Consider the following 23,279-nt stretch of genomic DNA (forward strand, 5'->3'; position numbering starts at 1 on the left):
TTAGGTCGAAGGGTCAGGTCGCAGGCAGGGTAGGGAGGCGCTCTCAAGGAACCAGGCAGACGGACGAATAGGGCAGGGAGGCGCTCTCAGGGAAAGGCAGACGAACGAACAGGCGACGTGACGGGGCTCTCTCTCTCTCTCTCTCTCTCTCTCTCTCTCTCTCTCTCTCTCTCTCTCTCTCTCTCTCAACCGTGTATCTAATGCCACCTATATCTGATCCGTGTACCTCTCTGACGTGTCTAATGTCTGATGCATGTACCTATCTCTGACGCGACTGATGTCTGACGACTAATATTTGACGCGAATGTACTTGACGTGATTATACCAAAGCGTGAATGCTGACGTGAATGTAGCTGACGTGATGGATGCATTGACACGTGAATGCTGATGTGAAGTACTAATACAACAATGACGACTCTGACTAACGAGGGGGTACTAATAGCGATGGATCTGAGTAATAGTGATGGCTCTCACTGATGGGGCGGCTTTGATTGACCTAAATGTGCTGATGTGACAGTGATTGCTCTGGTGTACTGACACGAATACCTGTCATGATCAATGTACTCACGAACAGATAGTGAGTGTGGTCCTAGCACAACAGTGCGACTATTCCCAAGAGGGGGTTACTCATCATCAATCAAACAGGTAGAAGAGGCTACTTTCTTGGCATTGAGTGGATGTCTTAGTTTGCTAGATGGTAGAGGCTACTGAAAGAGAAACCAGTGGGCATGAAACTAAACTTGACACACAACCAATTGGGCTGACCACAGGAGGCACTGCATCAGAGTGGCGGTACAAGGCTCCAACTAACTATTTAGAGTTCTACTATAGACAAAACAGAAGGAGAGCTTGTGAAAATGCCACTCCCACAACTACCAAGCAATAGACAAAGATGCAAAGGCTGATTGCAACAAATGGTTTGGATGACGTGAAAGCCCTCATAAGAGCTGAGATTGCAGCAATGTATACCAATGATTGACAACGTAACAAGTAACATGAATGCAATGCATGAAACATGGGGAAAGGAATTAAATGCGACACACAAGTCAATGATGGATGCACATACAACAATGCCAGTTGCACTAGAATTAAAGGAGGAGGTGGAAAGTTTAAAGGGCATGCACACATGGGTGAATGTGGTAGAGGAAGCTTAGAAGAAAGTAGAAAATGTTGGGCATACAATCAAAGAAAATGCACAATGGATTGAGGTAGTCAAAAGAAACAAAGGGATGCCTGAGAACAAAGTAGAAATGATGAACACGACACTAGAAGAGGAAGAAAAATGGAAACTTCATACATTACGTGTTCATGTGGTGGGATGGGCAAGGATGCTAAAACACTTTGTGCTAAAATGGGCGTGAATGAGACAAGCATTATGGATGTATGGAGGGTAGGTGATCCAAGTGACAGAAGAGGTTGGATCCTCACGCTTAAATTTGAGGATGTGGATAATAAGAGGGCCTTAGTCTCAAAAAGAAAGACTTTGAAAGGCGAAAAGGTTTATCTCGATGAGGATCTCAAACCCGCACAATTAGAGCATAGAAGGGCTAGCATACCAATGGTGTTGAAGGCACATAAAGAAGGCAAGTATGTTGTTTATAGAAATGACAGAGTAGAACGAAGGTCACAATGACGGTACGCAACCTATGAGACGTTAAGGATGTCCCTTTGGAATTGTAATGGTTCAATGAGACTTGATGCAAGATATTTTGAGGATACTTTCCATGGGACTAATATAGCTATGTATATAGAAACACATCAACGTATAAGTTCTAGATTACTAGATGTTGTGGGATTAAAATAGGAGAGTGTTTACAAGCCTCACCCTCGTAGGCCAGGAGGAACTAGAGGGTCAAGTGGGGTTGCTATTCTTTATCATGAGAGCCCCCAAGACATGATTCATGTGGTGTTGTGAGATGTGCAAGCTAGATATATGTGGTTAAGGCTGAGGATAGGATGCCCTAGGGATCTATATGTTGTTACTTCCCACCTGCCAATTTACCTTTTGCCACTAGGGAGGGATCACCATTTGAAGTAGTACATGAGGACATTATGAGGTATGCAAGCATTCGGGACATACTACTAATGGGAGACTTTAATGCTCAAACAACAAGTGAGCAATCAACCTTTTATGATACTGAACATGAGACATTTAAGGAATTAGCATTGGATGAACTAGGGCTTGATAGGACATCTCAAGATAAGGAGATGGTATCATATGGATCCCATTTGCTAGCATTAGGAACTGCTCATAAATTAGCTATATTCAATGGCTTATCACGATGGCTGAGAGTGGATGCTTTCACTTGTTGAAACAACAAGACGGGAGTCAATAGGGGTCTAGGGTTGTTGACTAATACAAAGGGCCTAAAACATTGACCAATAGAGGGCTATCATATGGGTCCCCACATCCAAAACAGCCCCACTATCCATGGATTTCGGAGTGCATTGTGCAAACATGACACCACAATATCTAAGATATACTTGCTTGCACATAATACTTTTTTCAGAGTATAAAACGAAAATGGCAGGCAATATGGTTCGGGCCAACATTGCTCCAAGGCAACAATGGTAAGAAATAGGTGAGTATAGGAAGTATAATGGTCTGGGCTACTTGGAGATGCACAAAGAATGGCCAAGCTCTCTTTTTTCTTTTTTTTCGTAATGGCCAAGCTCTCTCTCTCTCTCTCTCTCTCTCTCTCTCTCTCTCTCTCTCCCCCCCTAACTGTGTACCTGATATGACCTGATGCATGTACCTATCTTTGACACGACTCTCTCTCTCTCTCTGTCTCTCAACTGTGTACCTGACTCGACCTGTCTCTAACACACGTACCTCTCTGACGACATGACTAATGTCTGACACGTGTACCTATCTCTAACAAGATTGATGTTTGAAGTGAACATACTTGACGCGATTGTATCGAAGCATGAATGCTGAGGTGAATGTAGCTGATGTGATGGATGCATTGACGCGTGAATGCTGAGGTAAGGTACTGATATGACAGTGACGGCTCTAACTGATGAGGGGGTACTAATAGTGAGGGCTCTGAGTGAAAGTGATGGCTCTGCCTGACGGGGAGGCTCTGGCTGATATGAATGTGCTAATGCGATAGTGACTGCTCTAGGTATATTGAGACGAATACCTGTCATGATCAATGCATTGACCAACAAATGGTTTGAGACAAGTAAAGTTGACGTAAAGTTTCCATGTGCTTCTTGGTAAAGCTTTAGCATTGTCACCAATAGATGCAAAGTGGATGTAAAAGGATGACTTGGCAAACCATCCTCAGTTAGTCATCCTCAATTATTGCAACTTTACTAAGATGCCTTTCAGTTAGAGCTAACTTCAGTTCTCGCTTGGGCTCAATCAAGTTCAACAGACCAAGGGTTCGGAGTATTGTGTGATGCTGAAGGGGGAGGTAGCACTTCCACTCCGTCAGTTGTGGACAGCTCTCGTATGTAGTGGATCTTGGATGTATTCAGCATGCATCCAAGGTACTGTGTTGATAGTATGTCTGCAATGAGGTCACTACTCATTGCACTAATCGCTGTGAGATGTATACAGATGAGTATGAGTTTCACCTAGGCACTAAAACTATACTTTTGCATCAATTAATGATTAGTTGGGCATGAGCTCTTGCCTCAGTTTTGAGATCAAATTCAAATCATTTTCAAGTCAATTTTGCATCAGTTTGCAATTTGATTTTGCAATTGATTTGTGATTAGTTCTCAAATTAGCAAGTAATCAATTCACAAGATTATGCTCAATTTTCAATGGTTTAGAGATGGTTCCATGAACAACATGTTAGTAAAGGCCATTGACAATTTCAACCATGGTTTATGTTGCATTACTACTTTTCTATGATTGATAGTCAAAACAGTTGAGAAACATGAGTTAAATGCGTCTCTAGGAATAGTTCTAGACTATTTTTCAATTTTATATTATGTATATGTTGGCTAGAAATTTTTCAATAAGATTGGGGCAAATGACATGGTTAGATAATAGTGGCTAATTGTGATGCCTTATGGTGATTCTAGTACAGTATGCTTTTCCTTTGGCACAATGCAAGGCAATCGAGGATGACTGCGGAGATTTCAAGGGGGTGATTTGTCACGAGGACGTGGAATTTTACTACTTTTCTTAGCATTTAATTAAAAGTTAATCAAATGTGTTAATGTAACTTGCACATGTGAGGTGCAAGTTAAATATTTCATAGTGTAAGACCTAGAATCTCGAGATATTAATTGTCGCCAAAGGTAAAAGTTGTAATAAGTTATGACTAACAAGTACTAGGTGGTATCTAGTATTAGATTTTGACCTAGACCAATCTATTGGCCACTAATATCTATGGTGACATTAGAGACTAGGCATTAATTAATTAGTTAATGTTGGTCTAAGAGCTAATAACTACTCAGGGATACTTGGAAGACAAGTTGGCCTAGCTAATTTAATTATTGGCTGGTGAAATTAATTTTTTGAGGTCTAGAATAATTATTAAATTAATTTTCAAAATTACTATTCTAAAAATTAATTTAATAAGTTGCACAATGTTGAAAAATGGGATTAGAAGGCCGCCACTTGGAAAAAATTGCCTATGCAAGTGAGAAAAACGTTTATAGGAGCTAGCTTAAGTCTATTCCAGCCATTGTGAGAGAGGAGGAGGTTATTGGAGATCAAGGAGAGGCTACTAATGTGATTTGTAACCTTAAAAGATTGCCACTTAGCAAAACTTGTCCATACAAGTGAAAAAAATGTTTTTAGGGACTGGAGGAAGTCTATTCTAACCATTGTGAGAGAGAAAAAGGCTATTAGAGAGCAAGGAGAGGCTGCTGATGTGATTTACAATCACCAAGGATCAGTCCTACAAGATGTAAAAATAATTTGGAGCTCTCTAGGAGCAAGTGAGAGCAGCCCAAGGTATTTTTAGTTCAGATGAGAGTATATAGGAGGGAACAACAGTCTTTCTAATGGTCCTAAGCTACAAGTGATAGCTTCCATGGTTGTTTGAGCAAGCTAGCAATAGCTTTTGAGCATTTCTCATGAGATGAACCTCTAAAATTTCTCTCTTTACAATATTCTCTCTCATCTCTCAAGTTATCCCATTTTCCATCGGTTCGAGCCATCACCACAAGAAGAGATTTCAGTCAATCTCTATTGTAAACCCTAATTTACAACACAAATTAGGGTTTTGACAACCACCTCAGGATGTATACTCAGAATTGAGAGCCTAGGACTTGAATTTCAACAATTGAAATTGAGGAATTTCAGGGAGATTAAAGAGACCAACCAGTCAATATCAGATTTGGGGTTGAATTTGCTTTTCAAGGAGAAGACTACAAGCCAATCCCCAAGCAAATAAAGGGGAAAATTGGTTTGGGGGCTTTCTGGTCAGTTTTGACAGCAATAGGCACTTGGATTAGCAAAAGTGATCAAGGAATCTCACTCGGTACTCCTTCCATTTGCAATATAAGATAAAAAAATACCGCAAGGGGCGTCAATTTTGGGGCCAACTGGGTGTCCAATGTCGAAGATTAGAGTGGTAACATTTGCATTTTTACTTTATGTGAATTTATGCTTACTGTAATTATTGTTAAATCAAGTTAGTACCACCCTATCAAAGGAGGAAGGCTAGTTTCATTAGATACCTATGTTTTTTGTTTTTCTCTCTCCTCACTGCATGTTTGCATCAAATCTAGCCTCTCTAGCTGCGTTTGCTATTGTTCGACACACAAAGGCTGCCTTACTTTATTTCAGAATCCATTTTGGAGTACCACACACTCTCTAACTCATAACCTCTACCTTCATCCCAGAGATACGAGAGTTCGAGGTTCAATATTCGCTACATAGTATGTTTGCTGCATGAGCATTGTATATTCAGTAATCATTCACTTCATTATTCGTTGTGTTCACTGTCTCTGAGTTTCCCCGACCTAACTGTTTTCTGTGTTATCACTTTCTGCTTTGTCGTACGATTGGTTTTGTGTTTTTTGCGTTCAGAGCATTTCTTCACATGGTCATCCATTGGGCTATGATTTTAAAAATTTACAGCACATGATGTGCAGGATTACAGTTTTTACTATGCCTTCTTGAATAAGAGCAGAGGACCAGGTTACTGTGATTACTGACAAAGAAGTGATAGTACACACACCAAATGATGTCATTGTCAAACAGGGGCCTACTCCATCCTGGTTAAACTCCTTAGATATCAACATTGAACAAGCTTGTTATGATGGTCACACTTGGTGATTTTGGAAGAACGTCTTGTAAAAGTATCCTCCAGATTACTGGATGAATTTATGCCCCATACAGGCACCAATCTTCATGAATCGGTTGGTCAAGGTGAGGGGTAAAACTTTTCAGAGCTTTGAAGGGATGACAAAACTGAAGACAATCTTCATATGTAGCATGAAGATTTTCAAGTTCTATTTCTAAAGAAAGGGGGAGTCAGAACTTAGGGAAACTTTGTCTTATAATATGAAAAATATTCTTGTTTCCATTTGTTGGGTGAAGGTCCATAGTTTGTGAGCTAGTGGCATCGTGCCCTAGGTGGGTGGCATCTCTGCTACAAGCAGGGGATAGAAATGCCGACTCTAGGGTCAGGGGAACCATTTTCCTCAGGTGGTGGAGAAGCTAGGCAGTGCAGTTTAGCTGTAACAGATGGGGGGACTTGTAGTGGTTCAATCGTAAAGCTTGCAACATTGAGGTCTGCTGGGAAAAACAGTTGGAGAATATGGAGGCGAGGGCAGAACAGGAGGAAAGCCAGCACTGTGGAGCTGGAGAGGGGATGGCACTGTGCAAGGACAGAAGCGTCAAGGGCAAGCATCAGATACTACCAAGGCGTTAGCAAGGCAAGTTTAGGCAAGGCAGGATGTCAGGCATCAGTCATACGCACACTCAAGGTGTTTATCAGAATGCCAGACATAATAAGCTTTTGCTAGTGGTTGTAAAGGTCCAAAGATAGCTTGACCTCTTCCAAGTGGAACTAACTTGGCACAAGGATTTTCTGTTGCAGCATGGACTCTCAGGGCAGAGATGATGACCCACAGAGACCTTGTACCCACTTCTTCTAGACCAAAGCCACACAGACTAGCACTCTAGCTATCCCTGAGCAAGATATCCCCCAAACATGAGAACCTCACTATGCAAACCATCAGCGGCATCATTCACATCACTTTAATACATTCCCCAAAATGTCACCACATTAATATCCACACTATAGCACCCCATAAGAGAGATCTTGGAATGATAGCCTCATGGTAGGAGGATAAATAAGTCTCACAGTCATTGTCTTCATTTCTGTTTCAATTGATTATCTTTTTTGTACTATCTGGAGCCCTAATCATGAGACTCAAAAAGCAGACATTGTTTAGAAAGCTCTAAGCATAATGGTATACTAAAGAGGGTGCAGCAAGCAAGGCGAACCATTTGGATGTCTTAATGTTAATTTGAAAAGTGAAAATGCAATAAAGATCCTGTGCAGAACCATGAACATAAAATGTTGAAAGAAATGTTGTCTCACCAGGTAACACTGTGAAATGATATGGGTTGTTTTTTATGGGTGTGCCAAAAAGATTAATCAAAAGCATGTACATCCCTGACTTAGAAACAAAAAAGGCAGCTAAAAGTGTTCCATTATCATAGTCTGTAAAGGAGTGATTGAGGAAGTCAGTTGGTGGTATCCTTGGTTTTAGATCCAGTGTAAAATTCAGCTTGAACTGAGGCACGAAATATTCCCCAGCTGCATCATAAATTTTGATGATCACTACTACTCTTTCCCCAGCAATTATTGTTTTTGGATGTACTTCAGCAACACAATATTCAGGCCTTGTTCCCCCTAAATTGTCAGACAAGAATAAATTGAAGCTAATAGTCACCAATAAAGCAGATCCAAACTCCTATCAGCATTGTCATTCATGTTTTCACTTAGAATAAATTTGAAGTTCCAATAATACCAAAACATGATAAAAGTCATGTGTTATTATCCTTGAAATTAAACATCAAATACAAAAAAGCATATTACAAATTTGGTACGATATGCTGGCTTCATAATGATATCATTTCTGTTGAGATCAATGATTAAACATGTAAAGGACTTCAATATTTCGTCCCTTGAAGGAAAAAAAAATTAATGCATAATAGCACCAAATGGAAAGGTTCGCCATAGGCAAGCTCTAGGGGTGCTGCATATTACTTCTGCAGATGCCATAGAAGAACTCCTGAAGCTCTACACAAAACCTCCATCATGACTACCAAGACTCTGAAAATCTATGTAGGCAACCAGATAGACAATGGAGAGTTGTCATTGATCCCAAGCTTTCTACTTATTAGATGTGGCACTAGACCCCAGCTATGTAGGCAAGGGGGGCATGTCATCATGAGGCACAAGATAGGAGCTACTAGAGCCCTGCCTCATATTTTTGCAAGCCAATTGAACCACTCCTCCTCCTTGTCGGAGGGTGCCGAATGACTATGCCCCTGCTACCACCTACTAGTACTCCTCACCCACAAGGAGCATGCTAATTATGGGTGTTACGAGTATCTACTTTTATTTTCATTTTTTTGCAAGTAAAATGTGGCTGATTATATTACTCAAAAAACTGATTACAATAGAGTGCTCATGCTCAATAGACTAGCTGGACCTGATGCAAAGTCACCAATACATCATGTATACAAGCCACTCAGGGAGGTCTAGGGGGGATGGGGGCAAGAAGCCATGGGGAGGAAGGGGGTATATTGCCAAATGGGGCTGCCTGTCTGCATCACAAAGAATAGACCCTGGCCGCCCCAAGTATGCATGAAGTGACCACGGAGCTCCTGATGAGCACTGGACTTGCCTTGCAACTGATCCCCTCGGCCGCGGAGGGAGTGGATGATGGAGGTCCAAAGCTCTGCTAAGGTCGCATGTGCTGAAAGTCTCTCTCCGCCAAAAGCCTCCTGGCACCGCGCCTTCCATATATGCCATCCAATAAGACTCCCTATGATCTACCATACCTCCGAGCGGCCTGCTGTGGGCTCCAATACCTGGCGGATAGGTAGAGCCTCCAGACCGACCACTACGCACGACCCTGCCTCGATCATGAATATCATGTCCTGCATCCCGGCCTCATGCAAAAGGTGATGGCCCTGGATGACTGCCTGCCAACAAAAAGCTCCCCATGAGATACACCCAAGGCTGGGTGCTATGCGTCGAAGGATACGGCATGCTCCTCTCCACACAAGTTGCACCTCCTCACATGACCAAAGGCAATGCTTTGGGGTTTCCAAAGGTTGCTGGGTGCAGCGCTTACAGCCTCCCTCTTTCTGCATCTAGGCAAGCCAACTTCCCATCGCCAAACCTCCATGTGCCACCACCATAAGAAGTACGACACACTTCTCGGCCTCAAGCTATCCCATAGGCGGCGCTAGAAGGTCCGTCGGAAGGGCTCCGTGATGCTGTGCTCCGCCCAGTGCCTGCTGCGTGATGGCGCCCAGTCCATATCCTCCTGCATCAGTACATGTCTGCCAATCCTAGCAGTGTACTCTAGGAACCTGGGTGGCTTTTTGGCGATAGCAAAGGCCGGCCATAGACACTCTCCTGGATCCCACTCCAGCTCATCAAGTGGTCTGCCCTCCCAGATCCAAAGGCGCCACTCCGTGAGCTCCTTTCAAAAAACATAGGGGTCCAGTCGCCATGTCTTCCCCTGAAGACCCACCACCCGAATCCTCCTCCACGAAAGGATGGCAATCCCCTCATCCTGCTGCCCTCTGTCAAGCGCCAGACGTCCCCCCTCTTGAACGGCGAAGAAAGTCCCCTGTGGGGCGCCACCCACTCTACCTACCACCTGAAGGGGGATGCCTGCAGGTGAAAACCTAGCTGCTCATACCTCCCCGAGCTCTATCGGCTCTTGTATCGGGGGAGCAAGCCACTCCGGAAGTATTGCTGCATCTATCTCTCTTCTCCTCAACTCCACTTCTCTCTGGCAGCCTGATACTTGCTACAACACCTCCTCGTCCGCCATCCTGTACACCTCCCGTTATGTCCTGATGGTACGAGCCGGGCCGGCCTCCCACCCAACCCACTGTATGTGGGGGCACTCACCTATCTGTGCCCCTTCCCGATCTTTGACCTGGAGGCTCCAAATCACCGGCTGACGGTCTATTTCCTCATGGCAACCTGGGGGGCTCTGGATTAGGACCTTACAGCGGCCCTGCCACACGCGGATTAGGCTACGAAGGAGAGGTGATCTGGGAGGGGTGATCTGGGAGGGGTGATCTGGGCTGACGTGAAGATCCATCTCAGGGACAACCTCCACTCACCGCCAAGCCTCAGTTTGCAATCCTGAAGGCCATCCTGCAATAAGACCTTCCAAGTCTCCCCGCGTGGTATAAGACCGCGGACAACAAGCTTTCCTAAGAGGGCCATACTCTGATACTCTGGGTCTATGATCCCAAGCCCTCCCTCTGACCTATGTCGTATGATGGTCGCCCACGCCACCTTGGCTCCGGAATCCCTGGAGCCATCAAACCCAGACCAAAGGAAATTCCGCACTAGGCGGCGAAGCTGCACTACGCACGATGAGGAGAAGCACCAACACGAGGCGATGTACTAGGCCATCGGTAGGAGGATCTGGTTAACCACCAAGGCTCGACTGGCTAGTGAGAGGCAAACCGTGCTCCAATAGGTCAATTTTCTCCGAATAGAGTCAAGGAAAAGAAGAAACTGTTGGGCAGGAGTGATGTCGAGTCCCACCTGGAACCCTAGGTATCGGACGGTCTGCCTTCTGCTCACCTATCTAAATCCCAGGTGGATGCCCCACTCCGTGTTGGAGTCCTAGTCTGTGAGGAAACCAACCAACTTTCGCCAGTTGATTTTTGCTCCCGCTGCAATGCAGAATACGTCAAGAGCCCGTCTCATTTTCTCCAGCATCAACTCATCGTCCTCTATGTAGAGGCCTGTATCATCTGCGTGCTTTGAGTCTAACAACTCAGTCTCCTCTCTCACTGGAAGTTGAAGGCCGCTTAATCCGCTCACACGTGACCTGAGGAAGTGAGACATCGCCTTTGCGAAGAGTAGGAACAGGTATGGGGCCAAGGGGCAGCCAAAACTCCTCCCCTCGCCTTCCGCCTATGAGAACCTTGCTGATGGCCAATTTGTACAAGCCGAAGACCCCACAAATCCAAGCATAGGGGAATCCCAACTTCACCATGGTGCCCTCTAGGAAATCCCAATCCACCCTGTCATAAGCTTTCTCGAAATCCAAGAGTAGTACTGCTAGTCTCTGCACACTGTGCTGAGCCCACTCTATCGCCTCAAAGAAGGTAACTACATTCTCTAGGATGCTCCTATCCTAGACAACCCTGTCTGTGTGTCATGAATGATATCTGGAAGCACGGGGCGTAATCACCTACCAATCATCTTTGCCAGTGCCTTATAGGCCATTGACAATAAGGTAATCGGTCTCCACTGGGAGAGCTCCAACCGGTCTCCCCTTTGGGGAGAAGACTGATAAGGTCTGCCGAGAGACTCCCTAGCATCTCTCCTGAGGTGAAGATCCCTTGGAAAGTCCTCAGTAGGGGGTCCTTTACCACTTCCCAGTAGGTAGTGAAGAAGGCCTTAGAGAGGCCATCCTCCCCAAGGCATTTCTGCCCATCCTGTTTATGGAAAGTCTCCTCTAGTTTCTTCTCTGTGAAGGGGGCTAGGAGGGAGTCTTCCATCTCCTTTGTAACGAGGGATGGGATGTGATCCCATACCTGCTGTCTACATCTCTGTCCTCTAGCTGAAGCTGTCTCTTGCTGGAAAAGGCGCGTGTAATAGTCGGTGGCAATCTCCATCACCTCATCTGGGCTAGAACAGGTCCTCCCATACTGATTCCGAAGGATGCGTATTTGCTCTCCCGCGGTGCGGGTTTGGCGCACCTCGAAGAACTCCCTGCACATCGTGTCCCCCTTCCGCGCCCAAAAGGCTGCTAAGCTGCGGAAAGAGAACTCCGAGCGCCTGTCCTCTAGGCCAGCAATGGCTACACGTGCATGCACTTCCTGTGCGTGGAGGGTGGGATCCCCTGGTGCCTCCTACAATAATCTCTGCGTGGCTGCAAGGTCCCGCCGGAGTGCTCTCTCCTCCTCCCAACACTACTGCTTAGCCTCTATGGCTGCCTCTTGGCAGCCATTATGCTTGACTCGGCTAGGACCTCTGCAACCTCCTCTGCTATCCAGTCCCTCCTCTCCCACTCTCTGGTCCAAATCTGCTCTATCTGTCTCGTCACCTCCTCCCTTCTATAGATCGAGTCAGGGATACGACAGGATCGTGTATCTAGGGCGGATGCTGGGGGGTCAAGTGTCAGGAGAACCGCGCAATGATCGGATAACATGGTGCCAGCCAACTGCTCAATCTGGCCTCCACGAGAGCCTTCCCACTCTCCCACATAAAACCTGTCCAACCGCTCCAGCAGGACTCCACCTAGCCACCTGTATCCCCAGGAGAAGTCCAACGGCCTCTCCCTCCTGTGGAAGGCAGGGCTTTTCCAGGTATCACGTACTCCGACTGCAAGCGAAAAGACCTCCCATGCCTCCTGCTCCTCCCCAACCATGCTCTGGTAGTTTCTCCTCTGCCCTGCTGGTCCTCCAAGGCCTCCACGTTGTTGAAGTCTCCTCCAACAATCCAGGAGTCCACCTTTGGGAGTCCAGCTGCAATCTCCACCCAGAACCTATTACATCCCTAACCTCCGTAGGGGCATAGACATTGAGGACTCCAATACACGAGTCCCCAATATCTAGTCTGATCCATAAAACCCTTCCTGTCAATATCGTCCCGTGGTCTCATACACAAGTTGTGAGACTGGGGCCAATAGAGGTGCATATGCCTTCACTTCTGCCGTGGGCACCTATGGCGTACTCCCAGTAAGTGTGCGAGCTGCCCGGAAGTACCTTCCCAACCCGCTAAGCCTGGGTGAGGGTGAGCTTGTGCTCCTACAAAAGCAAGATGTTGATCCGTCCGGCAAGGGCAGGCTGCAACTCTTGCCGAACAATCAACTTCCTGGAACCACGTGCCCCACTATAGTGGAGACTTTTCACATTCCAGGATGCAAGATGTAAGCTCATGGGGAAACCTATGACTGACCGAACAGGCATCTGTTTGTTGTGGATGCTGCTGATGAGGAGGAAAGACCGTGAGGCATGCAAGTGCGCTTTGCCGCCGGTCTGGATGGTGAACTCCAGTCCCCCATGGTGGCCCTCAGCCGAACCATAGGGGTGATAGATGCTCGAGGTGGTACTATCAATGCATCTATTAGCCATGCTGAAAATCGCGACTCTGTACACTAGTAGAAACGGGCCGCCTGTGCCGGGGGCCACTCGATCACGTCCCTCTGAGCTCCCCACTGTGGAGGGGCTCAAAAGATAATGCTCAAGTATGGGACCTCGACACCAGCCCACCAGTTAATGTCCATCATGCAACCTGGCCACTATTGTGCAAATAGTGCTAATCCTTCATCTCCCATCCACTGGGAGATGTGATCCGCCACCTGACTCTTCAACTCCTAAATCTGTGTAGTCGTCCACTCCCCTGAGTAAGAGGACTGAAGAAAAAAGGCATAGTTTGGTCCATCCGATGGTGCTAGTAGATGGGCCTTGCCTCTCCTTGACTTACGAACAACGAAGATCCCCACCTCTAGAGGTAGTGGGAACTCTCCGCACTCCGCAACTCGCGGGTAGGACCATGGGCCACTGCGGAAGAACTCGTGGCAACAGCTATGCCTGTCTCGGGAAAGTGTGGCGAGTGGCAGGGGCGGATGAGCTGGTGGCTGTGTGGGAGGGGAAAGACTGCTGGTGCGCGGAGGAGGTAGATGTGTGTGGCTCATCACCTCCTATGAGAGGAGGAGGGGTGGGTCTGGGGGGGATCACCTGACCTGGGCGCGGATCAGAGGGGAGTGCTCAGTAGGGAGGGTGATGGGGGGGAGGAGGTTCGAGGGATGGTGGGATGGATGGAAATGCATGGCGGATGTGGGGGGGAGGTTGTGGCCCTGGCAAGGGGGGGCTGTGGGCCAAGGTCAGTAAAGGGGGGGGGGGGGGGGGGATGGATGTGGGGGAGGGGCCGGGGGGGTGGGGGGGGGGGGGGGGGTGGGTGGGGGGGGAGGGGGATGGATGTGGGGGAGGGGCCAGGGGGGTGGTGTGGATGAGGGGCTTGTGGGAACTTAGGCCAGGCAGTCTGTGGCGCGAGTTGAGAATATGGGGGGCTGCAGTCCTATCGGGTGGGATGGACAGGGGGGGCCTGTGGGGCGCTCTGCAGACCTGTGGACCTATGTGAAACCATCAGCATCCACTGCTTGATGCCCAAAGTCGTGGCAACGCAGGCACTGCCCTGGTTGCCCAGTCACAATGACCTACTGCCTGAAGGAGTGCCCACCTGCCTCAATCTGTAGGAATTATGGGATATTCTTTATCTCTTTCACAACCACCCGTACCTTTGGGACTCCTGTTGTTGTCACTGCATCCGCAAAAGATGCCGGAAGGACAGTGCCGAAGAGTCGTCCAAAGTCTTCTAGCAACTGGCGATACTCAATTGCCAAGCCGGGGAAAAGAAGGGTGACTGAGTGCCGAAGAAACTTGTTGTGGAGTGCCAACGCCTCCACAGTAAAGCCACTGTACCAAGGGACCATGTATATGACCCCCTTCATGGACACATATGGTGAACTGGCGAGTAGCTCGCGGGCTGCGACTGCCAAGATGAGCCGGACCATGAAGATGCTTTGCCCCAATAGGACCATCTCCACGATCTGCATTCCGCTGATGCGCAGCGTGGAGTGAAGCCAGTCCCGAAGCTGGGCCCTGGCTGGGGAATGTCCTACTACCTGACCATAAATCGTTGTTTCCATTAGCTCCAGCTCCTTAGCTCGGACTGCTAAGAGCTGCTCCTCAGGGAGGACTACATGCAAGGTGTTTGACTGGGGGGCACTTACTGAGTGTGCCGATATCTGACCATAGGTTTCCATTGCGCGTCCGTTCTGGGAGAACCTACCTATCACGTTGTTGTGCTACTAGAGAGAGAGTTGCTGCAAGGGGAGGGACCAACTGGAGGGGGGGATAGTAGCTCACGCGACGTGACGGCGTTGTGCAGCAAATTGGTTCATCAGTTTTCTTCCTACAATCTTCTTCTGCACCTTCTTCAATTATCCGTTATGAGTATCTAATACTATAAGCTCTCTATAGAACTCCACAAAGATCATCTCCTCCTCCTCATCCATCTCTTGATGTACACTTGAAAGAGTGTCGCCCGTCAACTTGAATGTATCAACATTCACCAACACAATGCACACAAGATTATAAATGCTGAAGTCTAAATTGTAGACTATAAACTTCAAAGTTTCAAACAACCTCTGCCCCCGCCCGCCCATTCGTTGCACCCCGGCCAGCACCTATCCTAGCGCTTCGTCATGCACCAGCGCCATCGAATCCCGATTGCCTCGCTCGCCACCAGCACCAGCGCCATCGTCTCCCTCCCTCGCCAACGCCATCGCCACCAACGCCATCGACTCCCTCCCTCGCCAGCACCATCGCCACCAGCCACCAGCAACATCGACTCCCCCCCTCGCCATTGACAGCCACCAGCACACATCTCTCCCCCCCACCAGGGCCCGTCGCCAACTCCCTGCACGCCGCCTGCGTCTGCCATGCCCCCCCTGCCTATCTTTGTTTCCCCCTCCCAACTCCCTGCCCCCCCGGTGCTGCCTTGTCGGGAGGCCTGGCCCGCTATCAAGCTGCAACACCACCGCCATAGAAAACAGAACGCCCCCCCCCCTTCCTCCAGTTGCTCCCTCCCCCTGCAGCAACTCCCCATCCAATAGCACCACAGCGCGATAGGTAGGTTCTCCCAGAAGGGACGCGCAATGGAAACCTATGGTCAAATGTCAACGCACTCACCGAGTACCCCCCAGTCGGAACACCTTGCGCATAGTCCTCTCTGAGAAGCAGCTCTTAGCCGTCGGAGCTAAAGAGCTGGAGCTAATGGAAACAACGATTCATGGTCAAGTAGTAGGACATTCCCCAATCAGGGCCCAGCTTCGGAACTGGCTCCACTCCACGCTACGCATAGGCACCGCGTAGATCATAGAGGCGGTTCTATTGGGCCAAGGGATCTTCATGGTCCACCTCAGCTCGGCAGACGCAACTCGCGAGCTACTCGCCAATTCACCATATGCATCCATGAAGGGGGTCATATACATGGTCCCTTGGTACAGTCGCTTTACTGTGGAGGCGTTTGCACTCCACAACAGGTTTCTTCGGCACCCGGTCACCCTTCTTTTCCTCGGCCTAGTGATTGAGTACCGCCAGTTGATGGAAGACTTTGGGCGGCTCTTCAGCACTGTCCTTCCGCGTCCTTCACGGATGCAGTAACAACACGCCCTCCTAGCCCCCTTCACAGCAAAGGAACTAGAGGAGGCTTTCCATACACAGGATGGGCAAAAATGCCCGGGGGAGGATGGCCTCTCTAAGGTTTTCTTCACTACCTACTAGGAGGTGGTGAAGGATCCCCTACTAAGGGCTTTCTAGGAGATCTTCACCTCAGGACAGATGCCAGGGAGGCTCTCGGCAAGCCTTATCAGTCTTATCCCCAAAGGGGGAGACAGGTTGGAGCTATCCCAGTGGAGACCGATCACCTTATTGTCAGTGGCCTATAAGGCTCTCGCAAAGATGATTGGTAGGGATTATGCCATGTGCTTCCAGATATCATTCATGACACACAGACAGGCTTTGTCCAAGATAGGAGCATCCTAGACAATGTATTTACATTCTTTGAGGCGATAGAGTGGGCTCAACAACGTGGGCAGAGACTGGCAATACTATTCTTGGACTTCAAGAAAGCTTATGACAGGGTGGAGTGGGATTTCCTAGAGGGTACCATGGTGAAGTTGGGATTCCCCTACCCTTGGATTCAAGGGGTCTTCGGCCTGTACAGATCAGCGACCATCAGGTTTCTCATAGGGGGAAGGTGAAGGAAGGAGTTCCGGCTGGAGAGATCGGTCCAACAGGGCTGCCCCCTGGCCCCATACCTATTCCTACTCTTCGCAGAGGCGATGTCTCACTTCCTCAGGTCACGTGTGAGCAGACAATGTGGCCTCTGACTTCCAGTGAGAGAGGAGACTGAATTGTTAGACTCAGAGTACGCAGACAACATAGGCCTCTACATAGAGGACGATGAGGTGATGCTGGAGAGAATGAGGCTGACTCTTGATGTGTTCGGTGTTGCAGCGGGTGCGAAAATCAACTGGCGAAAGTCGGTTGGTTACCTCATAGACCCGGACTCCAGCACGAAGTGGGGCATCCACTTGGGATTTAGATGGGTGATTTAGATGGGTGAGCAGAGGGCAGCCTGTCCGATACCTAGGGTTCCAGGTGGGACTTGACATCACTCCTGCCCAGCAGTTTCTTCCTGTTCTAGATTCTATTCGGAGGAAACTGACCTACTGAAGCACGGTTTGCCTCTCACTAGCCGATCGAGCCCTGGTGGTTAACCAGGTCCTCCTAGCGACGGCCTGGTACATCTCCTCGTGTTGGTGCTTCTCCTCATCATGCGTAGGGCAGCTTCGCCGCCTAGTGTGGAATTTCCTATGGCCTAGGTCTGATGGCTCCAGGGACTCCAAGGCCAAGGTGGCGTGGGCGACCATCATACGACATCAATCAAAGGGAGGGCTTGGGATCATAGACCCAGAATATCAGAGTATGACCCTCTTGGGCAAGCTAGTTGTCTGCGGTCTCACACCAGGCGGGCAGACCTGGAAGGTCTTACTACAAGAGGGCCTTCAGGACTGTAAACCAAGGCTGGGTGGTGAGTGGAGGCCGTCCCTGAGATGGATCTTCACTTCAGCCCAGATCACCTTTCCTGCGGAGCCTACTCCGCATGTGGCAGGGCCTGCGTAAGGCCCTAATCTAGAGCCCCCCAGGTTGCCAGGAGGAAATAGACCGTGAGCCGGTGATCTGGAACCTCCAAGTCAAAGATAGGGAAGGGGCACAGATAGGTGAGCGCCCCCATATCCAGTGGGCTGGGTGGGAGGCCGGCCCGGCTCGTTCCATCAAGACATGGCGGGAGGTATCCAAGATGGCGGACGAGGTGCTGCAGCAAGTATTAGGGTGCACGAGAGGAATGGAGTTGAGGAGAAGAGAGATAGACGCAGCAATACCTCCGGAGTGGCTTGCCCCCCCGATATGAGAGCCGATAGAGGCAGGGGAGGTATGGGCAGCCAGGTTCTCTCCAGCAGGCATCCCTCTTCAGGCGGCAGGTAGAGTGGGTGGCGCCCCCCAGGGGACCTTTTCCGCCGTTCAGGAGGGGGGACGTCTGGCCCTTGACAAAGGGCAACAGAATGAAGGGATTGCCACCCTTTCATGGAGGAGGATTCGGGTGGTGGGTCTTCAGGGGAAGACATGGCGACTGGACCCCTATGTTTTCTAGAAGAAGCTCAAGGAGTGGCGCCTTTGGATCTGGGAGGGTAGACCACTTGATGAGCTGGAGTGGGATCCAGGAGAGTGGCTATAGCCGGCCTCTATGGTTGCCAAAAAGCCACCCAGTTTCCTAGAATATACTGCCAGGATTGGCAAACATGTACTAATGCAGGAGGATATGGACTCCGCGCAGTCACGCAGCAGGCACTGGGCGGAGCACAGCATCACGGAGCCCTTTCGAGGGACCTTCTGGTGCCGCCTATGGGATAGCTGGAGGCCGAGGAGGGTGTGGTATTTTTTATGGCTGGTGGCACATGGAGATTTGGCGGTGGGAAGCTGGCTTGCCCAGATGCAAGAGGAGGGAGGTTGTAAGCGCTACACACAGTAGCCTCTGGAAACCCCAAAGCACTGCCTTTGGTCTTGTGAGGAGGCGCAGCTTGTGTGGAGAGGAGCATGCTGTATCCTTCGACGTATAGCCCCCAGCCTTGGGTTTATTTCATGGGGAGCTTTCTATTGGCAGGTAGTTAGCTAGGGCCGTCACCTTTTGTATGAGGCTAGGATGTAGGACACGATATTCATGATCGAGGCAAGGTCATGTGCAGTGGTCGGTCTGGAGACTTTACCCATCCGCCAGGTACTGGAGCCCATAGCAGACCGCTCGTAGATATGGGAGATCATAGGGAGTCTTACTGGATGGCATATCTTGGAAGGCGCAATGCCAGGTGGCTTTCTACAGAGAGAGACTTTCAGCACTTGCGACCTTAGCAAAGCTATGGACCTCCATCATCCATTCCCTCCACGGCCGATGGGATCAGGTGCAGGGCAAGTCGAGGGCGAGTCAAGAGCTTCGTGGTCACTTCATGCGTACCTGGGGCGGCCAGAGTCTGTTCTTTGTGATGCAGGCAGGCAGCCCCATTTGGCAATATACCCCCCCCCCCGGGCTTCTTGCCCCCATCCCCCCTAGACCGCCTTGAGAGGCTTGTATATGTGATGTACTGGTGACTTTGCATCATCTCCAATTGGTCTGTTGAGCATGAGCACTCTGTTGTAATCAGTTTTTCTGAGTAATATAATCAGCCACATTTTACTTGCCAAAAAAAAAAAATTTAAAACAAAAAATTTTGAATTTTATGGTTGTGTTTACCTGCTTTGGACTACCCATGCTCGTCATAGCCCTCATCATGCGCAAGTTAGTGCAACAATAGACTAGCCGCTCTTAACTGTCATGTGCTAAGCCAATTGTGAATCTTAAGGAGGACTGAAGGGTCTCTAATGCATATCCAAAGTTTTGCCAGTAAAATAGAGGCTTCACAAGTAACCCTCTCCTCCAACAAGTGGGAGAAGCAACCTAGTACAGTGGCTTCATAGTGGAGGAATTCACACTCTACAACAGGTTTCTTGGATATCCGGTCACCTTACTATTCCCTAGACTGGAGGTATAGTATCATCAATTAGTGGAGGACTCTGGACAGCTCTTCAACATAGTTCTTCCTGCCTCCTTCCCGGATGCAGTAACAGCTGTAGCAGTCCCAAAGGTACGGGTGGCTATGAAAGATACAAATAACATACCAAAGTTTCTAGAGATTGAGACAGCAGGCAGACACTCCTTCAGGCAACAAGTTCTCGTGACTCGGCAGCCACGGCAATGCCTCCAATGCCATGACTTTGGCCATCAGGCAGCAGATTCCACGTGCTTCAAAGCCAAGGTAGCTCCACAGAAAGGCCCGCAGGTGGACGTCGATGGCTTTACACAGGTCCAATGAGGAGAGAGAGGGAGAGGGCAGGGAGGCCTCAATCTGCCCCTCAAACACAGCCACGGTAGCAAAGAGCAGGAGGGCGAGCGACGGACCCCTGGCAGAGCACCCCGCAACCCCCCCAGCTCATCCCACCCGACATGATCATAGACCTTCATATCCACCACCCACAGAGGCATCACAGGCCCCACACCCACCCGAGATCCCACAACCCCCACACCCACCCCCTCCCCTCTCATGGATAACCCCCGACCCTAGCCCACAACCTCCCCCTTCCAAGGCCACCGCCCCCCCCTCCCCCCACACCCACTCCATACCTCCGATCACCCCATCCGAGATCCCACAACCCCCACACCCACCCCCTCCCCTCTCATGGATAACCCCCGACCCTAGCCCACAACCTCCCCCTTCCAAGGCCACCGCCCCCCCTCCCCCCACACCCACTCCATACCTCCGATCACCCCATTATCCCTCGATCTTCCTCCTCCCCACCATCCCCCCCCGCCAATCAACCCCCCTGATCCTCACCCAATACAGGTAAACCCTCCCCCCCCCCTCCTTTCCCACAGGAGGTGACGAGCCTCATACGTCTATATCCTCCCCTCACTAGCAGCCTAGCCACCCCCCCTCCCCACGCAGCCACCAACTCATCTGTCCCTGCCACCCGTCACACTTTCCCAAGACAGGCGCAACTGCTACCACAGGAGTTCTTCCATAGTGGTCCGTGGTCCTACTTGAGAGTTGCAGAGCACGGAGAGTCTCCACTACCTCTGAAGGTGGGGATCTTCATGGTCCGCAAGTCACAAAGCGGCAAGGTCCATTTACTAGCACCACTGGATGGACCAAACTATGCTTTCTTCCTTCAGACCTCTCATTCAAGAGACTAGATGATGGCACAGATAGAGGAGAAGGTGAAGGGCCATGTGGCAGACCACATCTCCTAGTGGATGGGAGAAGGACGACTAGCACTCTTTTTCCAGCTAGCCAAGTTGCATGATGGACATTAATTGGTAGGCTGGAGCTGAGGTCCCACATATAAGCATTATTTTTCGAGCCCCTCCATAGCGGAGAGCACCATTGGATGTGATTGAGTGGCCCATGGCCCAAGTTGCCTGTTTCTACCAGTGTACAAAGTCATGCCTCTCAACCTGGCTGATGGTTGCCCAGTGATACCGCCTGGAGCATCTATTATCCCCATGGTCCACCCAAGGGCCACCATGGGGGAATGGAGTTCACCTTCCAGACCTGCAGCAAAGTGTATTCACATGCCCCATAGCTCTTCTTCTTCATCAGTAGCTTCCACACTAAACAAATGGCTATTCAATCAATCACAAGTTTCCCTATGAGTCTACATCTAGCATCTTGGAATGTGAATAGCCTCCACTACAGTGGGACACGTGGTTCTAGGAAGTTGATTGTTTGGTAAGTGTTGCAACCTACCCTTGCCGAATGGATCAACATCTTACTTCTACAGGAACACAAGCTCACCACCACCCAGGTCCATCGGGTACAAAAGGTACTCCTAGGCAATTCCCACACCTACTGGGAGTATTCCATTAGTGCCCACGGCAAGAGTGGAGGCGTATGCACCTCTATTGGCCCGAGCCTCACCACATGTGTATGTGACCACAAAACGATTGTGGTAGGGAGGGTCCTATGGATCACATTGGATATTGGGAACTTGTGCCTTGAGTCCTCAATGCTTATACCCCTACTGAGGTGAAGGCACGCAGCAGGTTTTGGGTGGAGATAGCAGCACGAATCCTACAAGTGGACTCTTAGATTGTTAGAGGAGACTTCAACATCCTGGACGTCTTAGAGAACCAATAGGGTAGAGGCAAAGATTACTAGGATATGGCAAGGGAGGAGCAGGAGGCATGCGAGGTCTTCCTCCTCGCAGTAGGAGCATGTGATGCTTGGTAGGACCCAGCTTTCCACAGGAGGGAGAGGTTGTTGGACTTCTCTTGGGGATACAAGCAGCTGGGCAGAGCTCTTTTGGAGCTGTTGGATAGGTTCTATGTGGGAGAGTGGGGGTGCTCTCACAAAGGGTAGGGCAACCCGGTCCTCCTTACACTTGATGCTCCAATTTCAGCCTTGGACACACGATCCTGCCGGATCCCTGACTCGATCTACAAGAGGGAGGAGGTGAGGACGCAGATTGAGCAGCTTTGGACTAGGGAGTGGGACAAGAGGGACCGGATCGCAGAGGAGGTTGCAGAGGTCCTAGCCGAGTCAAGCAAGATCTACCAGGATGTAGCCCTACAGGCCAAGCAGCACAGCTAGGAGGAGAAGAGAGCACAGCTAGGAGTGGCTTGATCCCCCGATCCAAGAGCCAGTGGAGCCTAGCAAGGTGTGGGCTGCTAGATTCTCACCAACAGGTATCCCCCTACAGGTGTCAGGTAGAGTGGACGGTGCCCCCTAAGGGATTTTCTTCACCATGCAGGATGGGGGGCGTTTGCTCCTTGACAAAGGGCAGCAGGATAAGGAGATTGTTGGCCTTCCTTGGAGAAGGATTCATGTGGTTGGTCTACAAGGGAAGACTTGGCATCTAGACCCTTATGTGTTATGAGAGGAGTCCTGAGAGTGGTACCTCTAGATATGGGAGAGCAGGCCACTTGATGAGCTGGAGTGGGATCCTAGAGAGTGGGTATGGCTGGCCACTGCAGTCGCCAAGAAGCCACTGAGGTTTTTGGAGCACACAGCTAGGATTGGCAGACATGTACTGCTGTAGGAGAGCCTGGACTGGGCGCCTTTGTGCAGCAGATACTGGGCAGAGCACAGCATCACGGATGCCTGCCATCGAACTTTCTGGCGCCGCCTATGGGATAGCTGGAGGCCGAGGAGAATATCACATTTCCTATGGATTTTGGCACATGGAGATCTAGCGGTTGGAGTTGGCTAGTCCAAATGCAATAGGATGGAGGGTGTAAACGCTACCCACAAAAGCTTTTGGAAACTCCAAAGCACTTCCTTTGGTCTTGCAAGGCGGCACAACTCCTGTGGAGAGGAGCCTGCTGCATTCTCCGTCGTCTGGCACCCAGCGTAGGATGTATCTCATGGGGAGCTTTCTGCTGGCACGCAATCAGCCAGGGTCGCCACCTTTTCTATGAGGC

General features: G+C 49.5%; 1 protein-coding gene across 1 annotated transcript in view; it reads right to left on the reverse strand.

Moving 5' to 3' along the window:
* Nucleotides 1-23,279, reverse strand: part of LOC148011273 (uncharacterized) — a 297,099-nt gene that overhangs the window by 141,821 nt on the left and 131,999 nt on the right. The window contains exon 16 of the mRNA XM_087670938.1: nucleotides 7,521-7,835. Coding sequence (XP_087527064.1) covers nucleotides 7,521-7,835 — 315 coding nt within the window. The remainder of the gene's footprint in view (nucleotides 1-7,520; nucleotides 7,836-23,279) is intronic.

Source organism: Lygodium microphyllum, chromosome 28 (assembly GCF_053477565.2).
Source record: "Lygodium microphyllum isolate KBCC chromosome 28, Lygodium_microphyllum_v1.1.10, whole genome shotgun sequence".
NCBI classification, from domain to species: domain Eukaryota; kingdom Viridiplantae; phylum Streptophyta; class Polypodiopsida; order Schizaeales; family Lygodiaceae; genus Lygodium; species Lygodium microphyllum.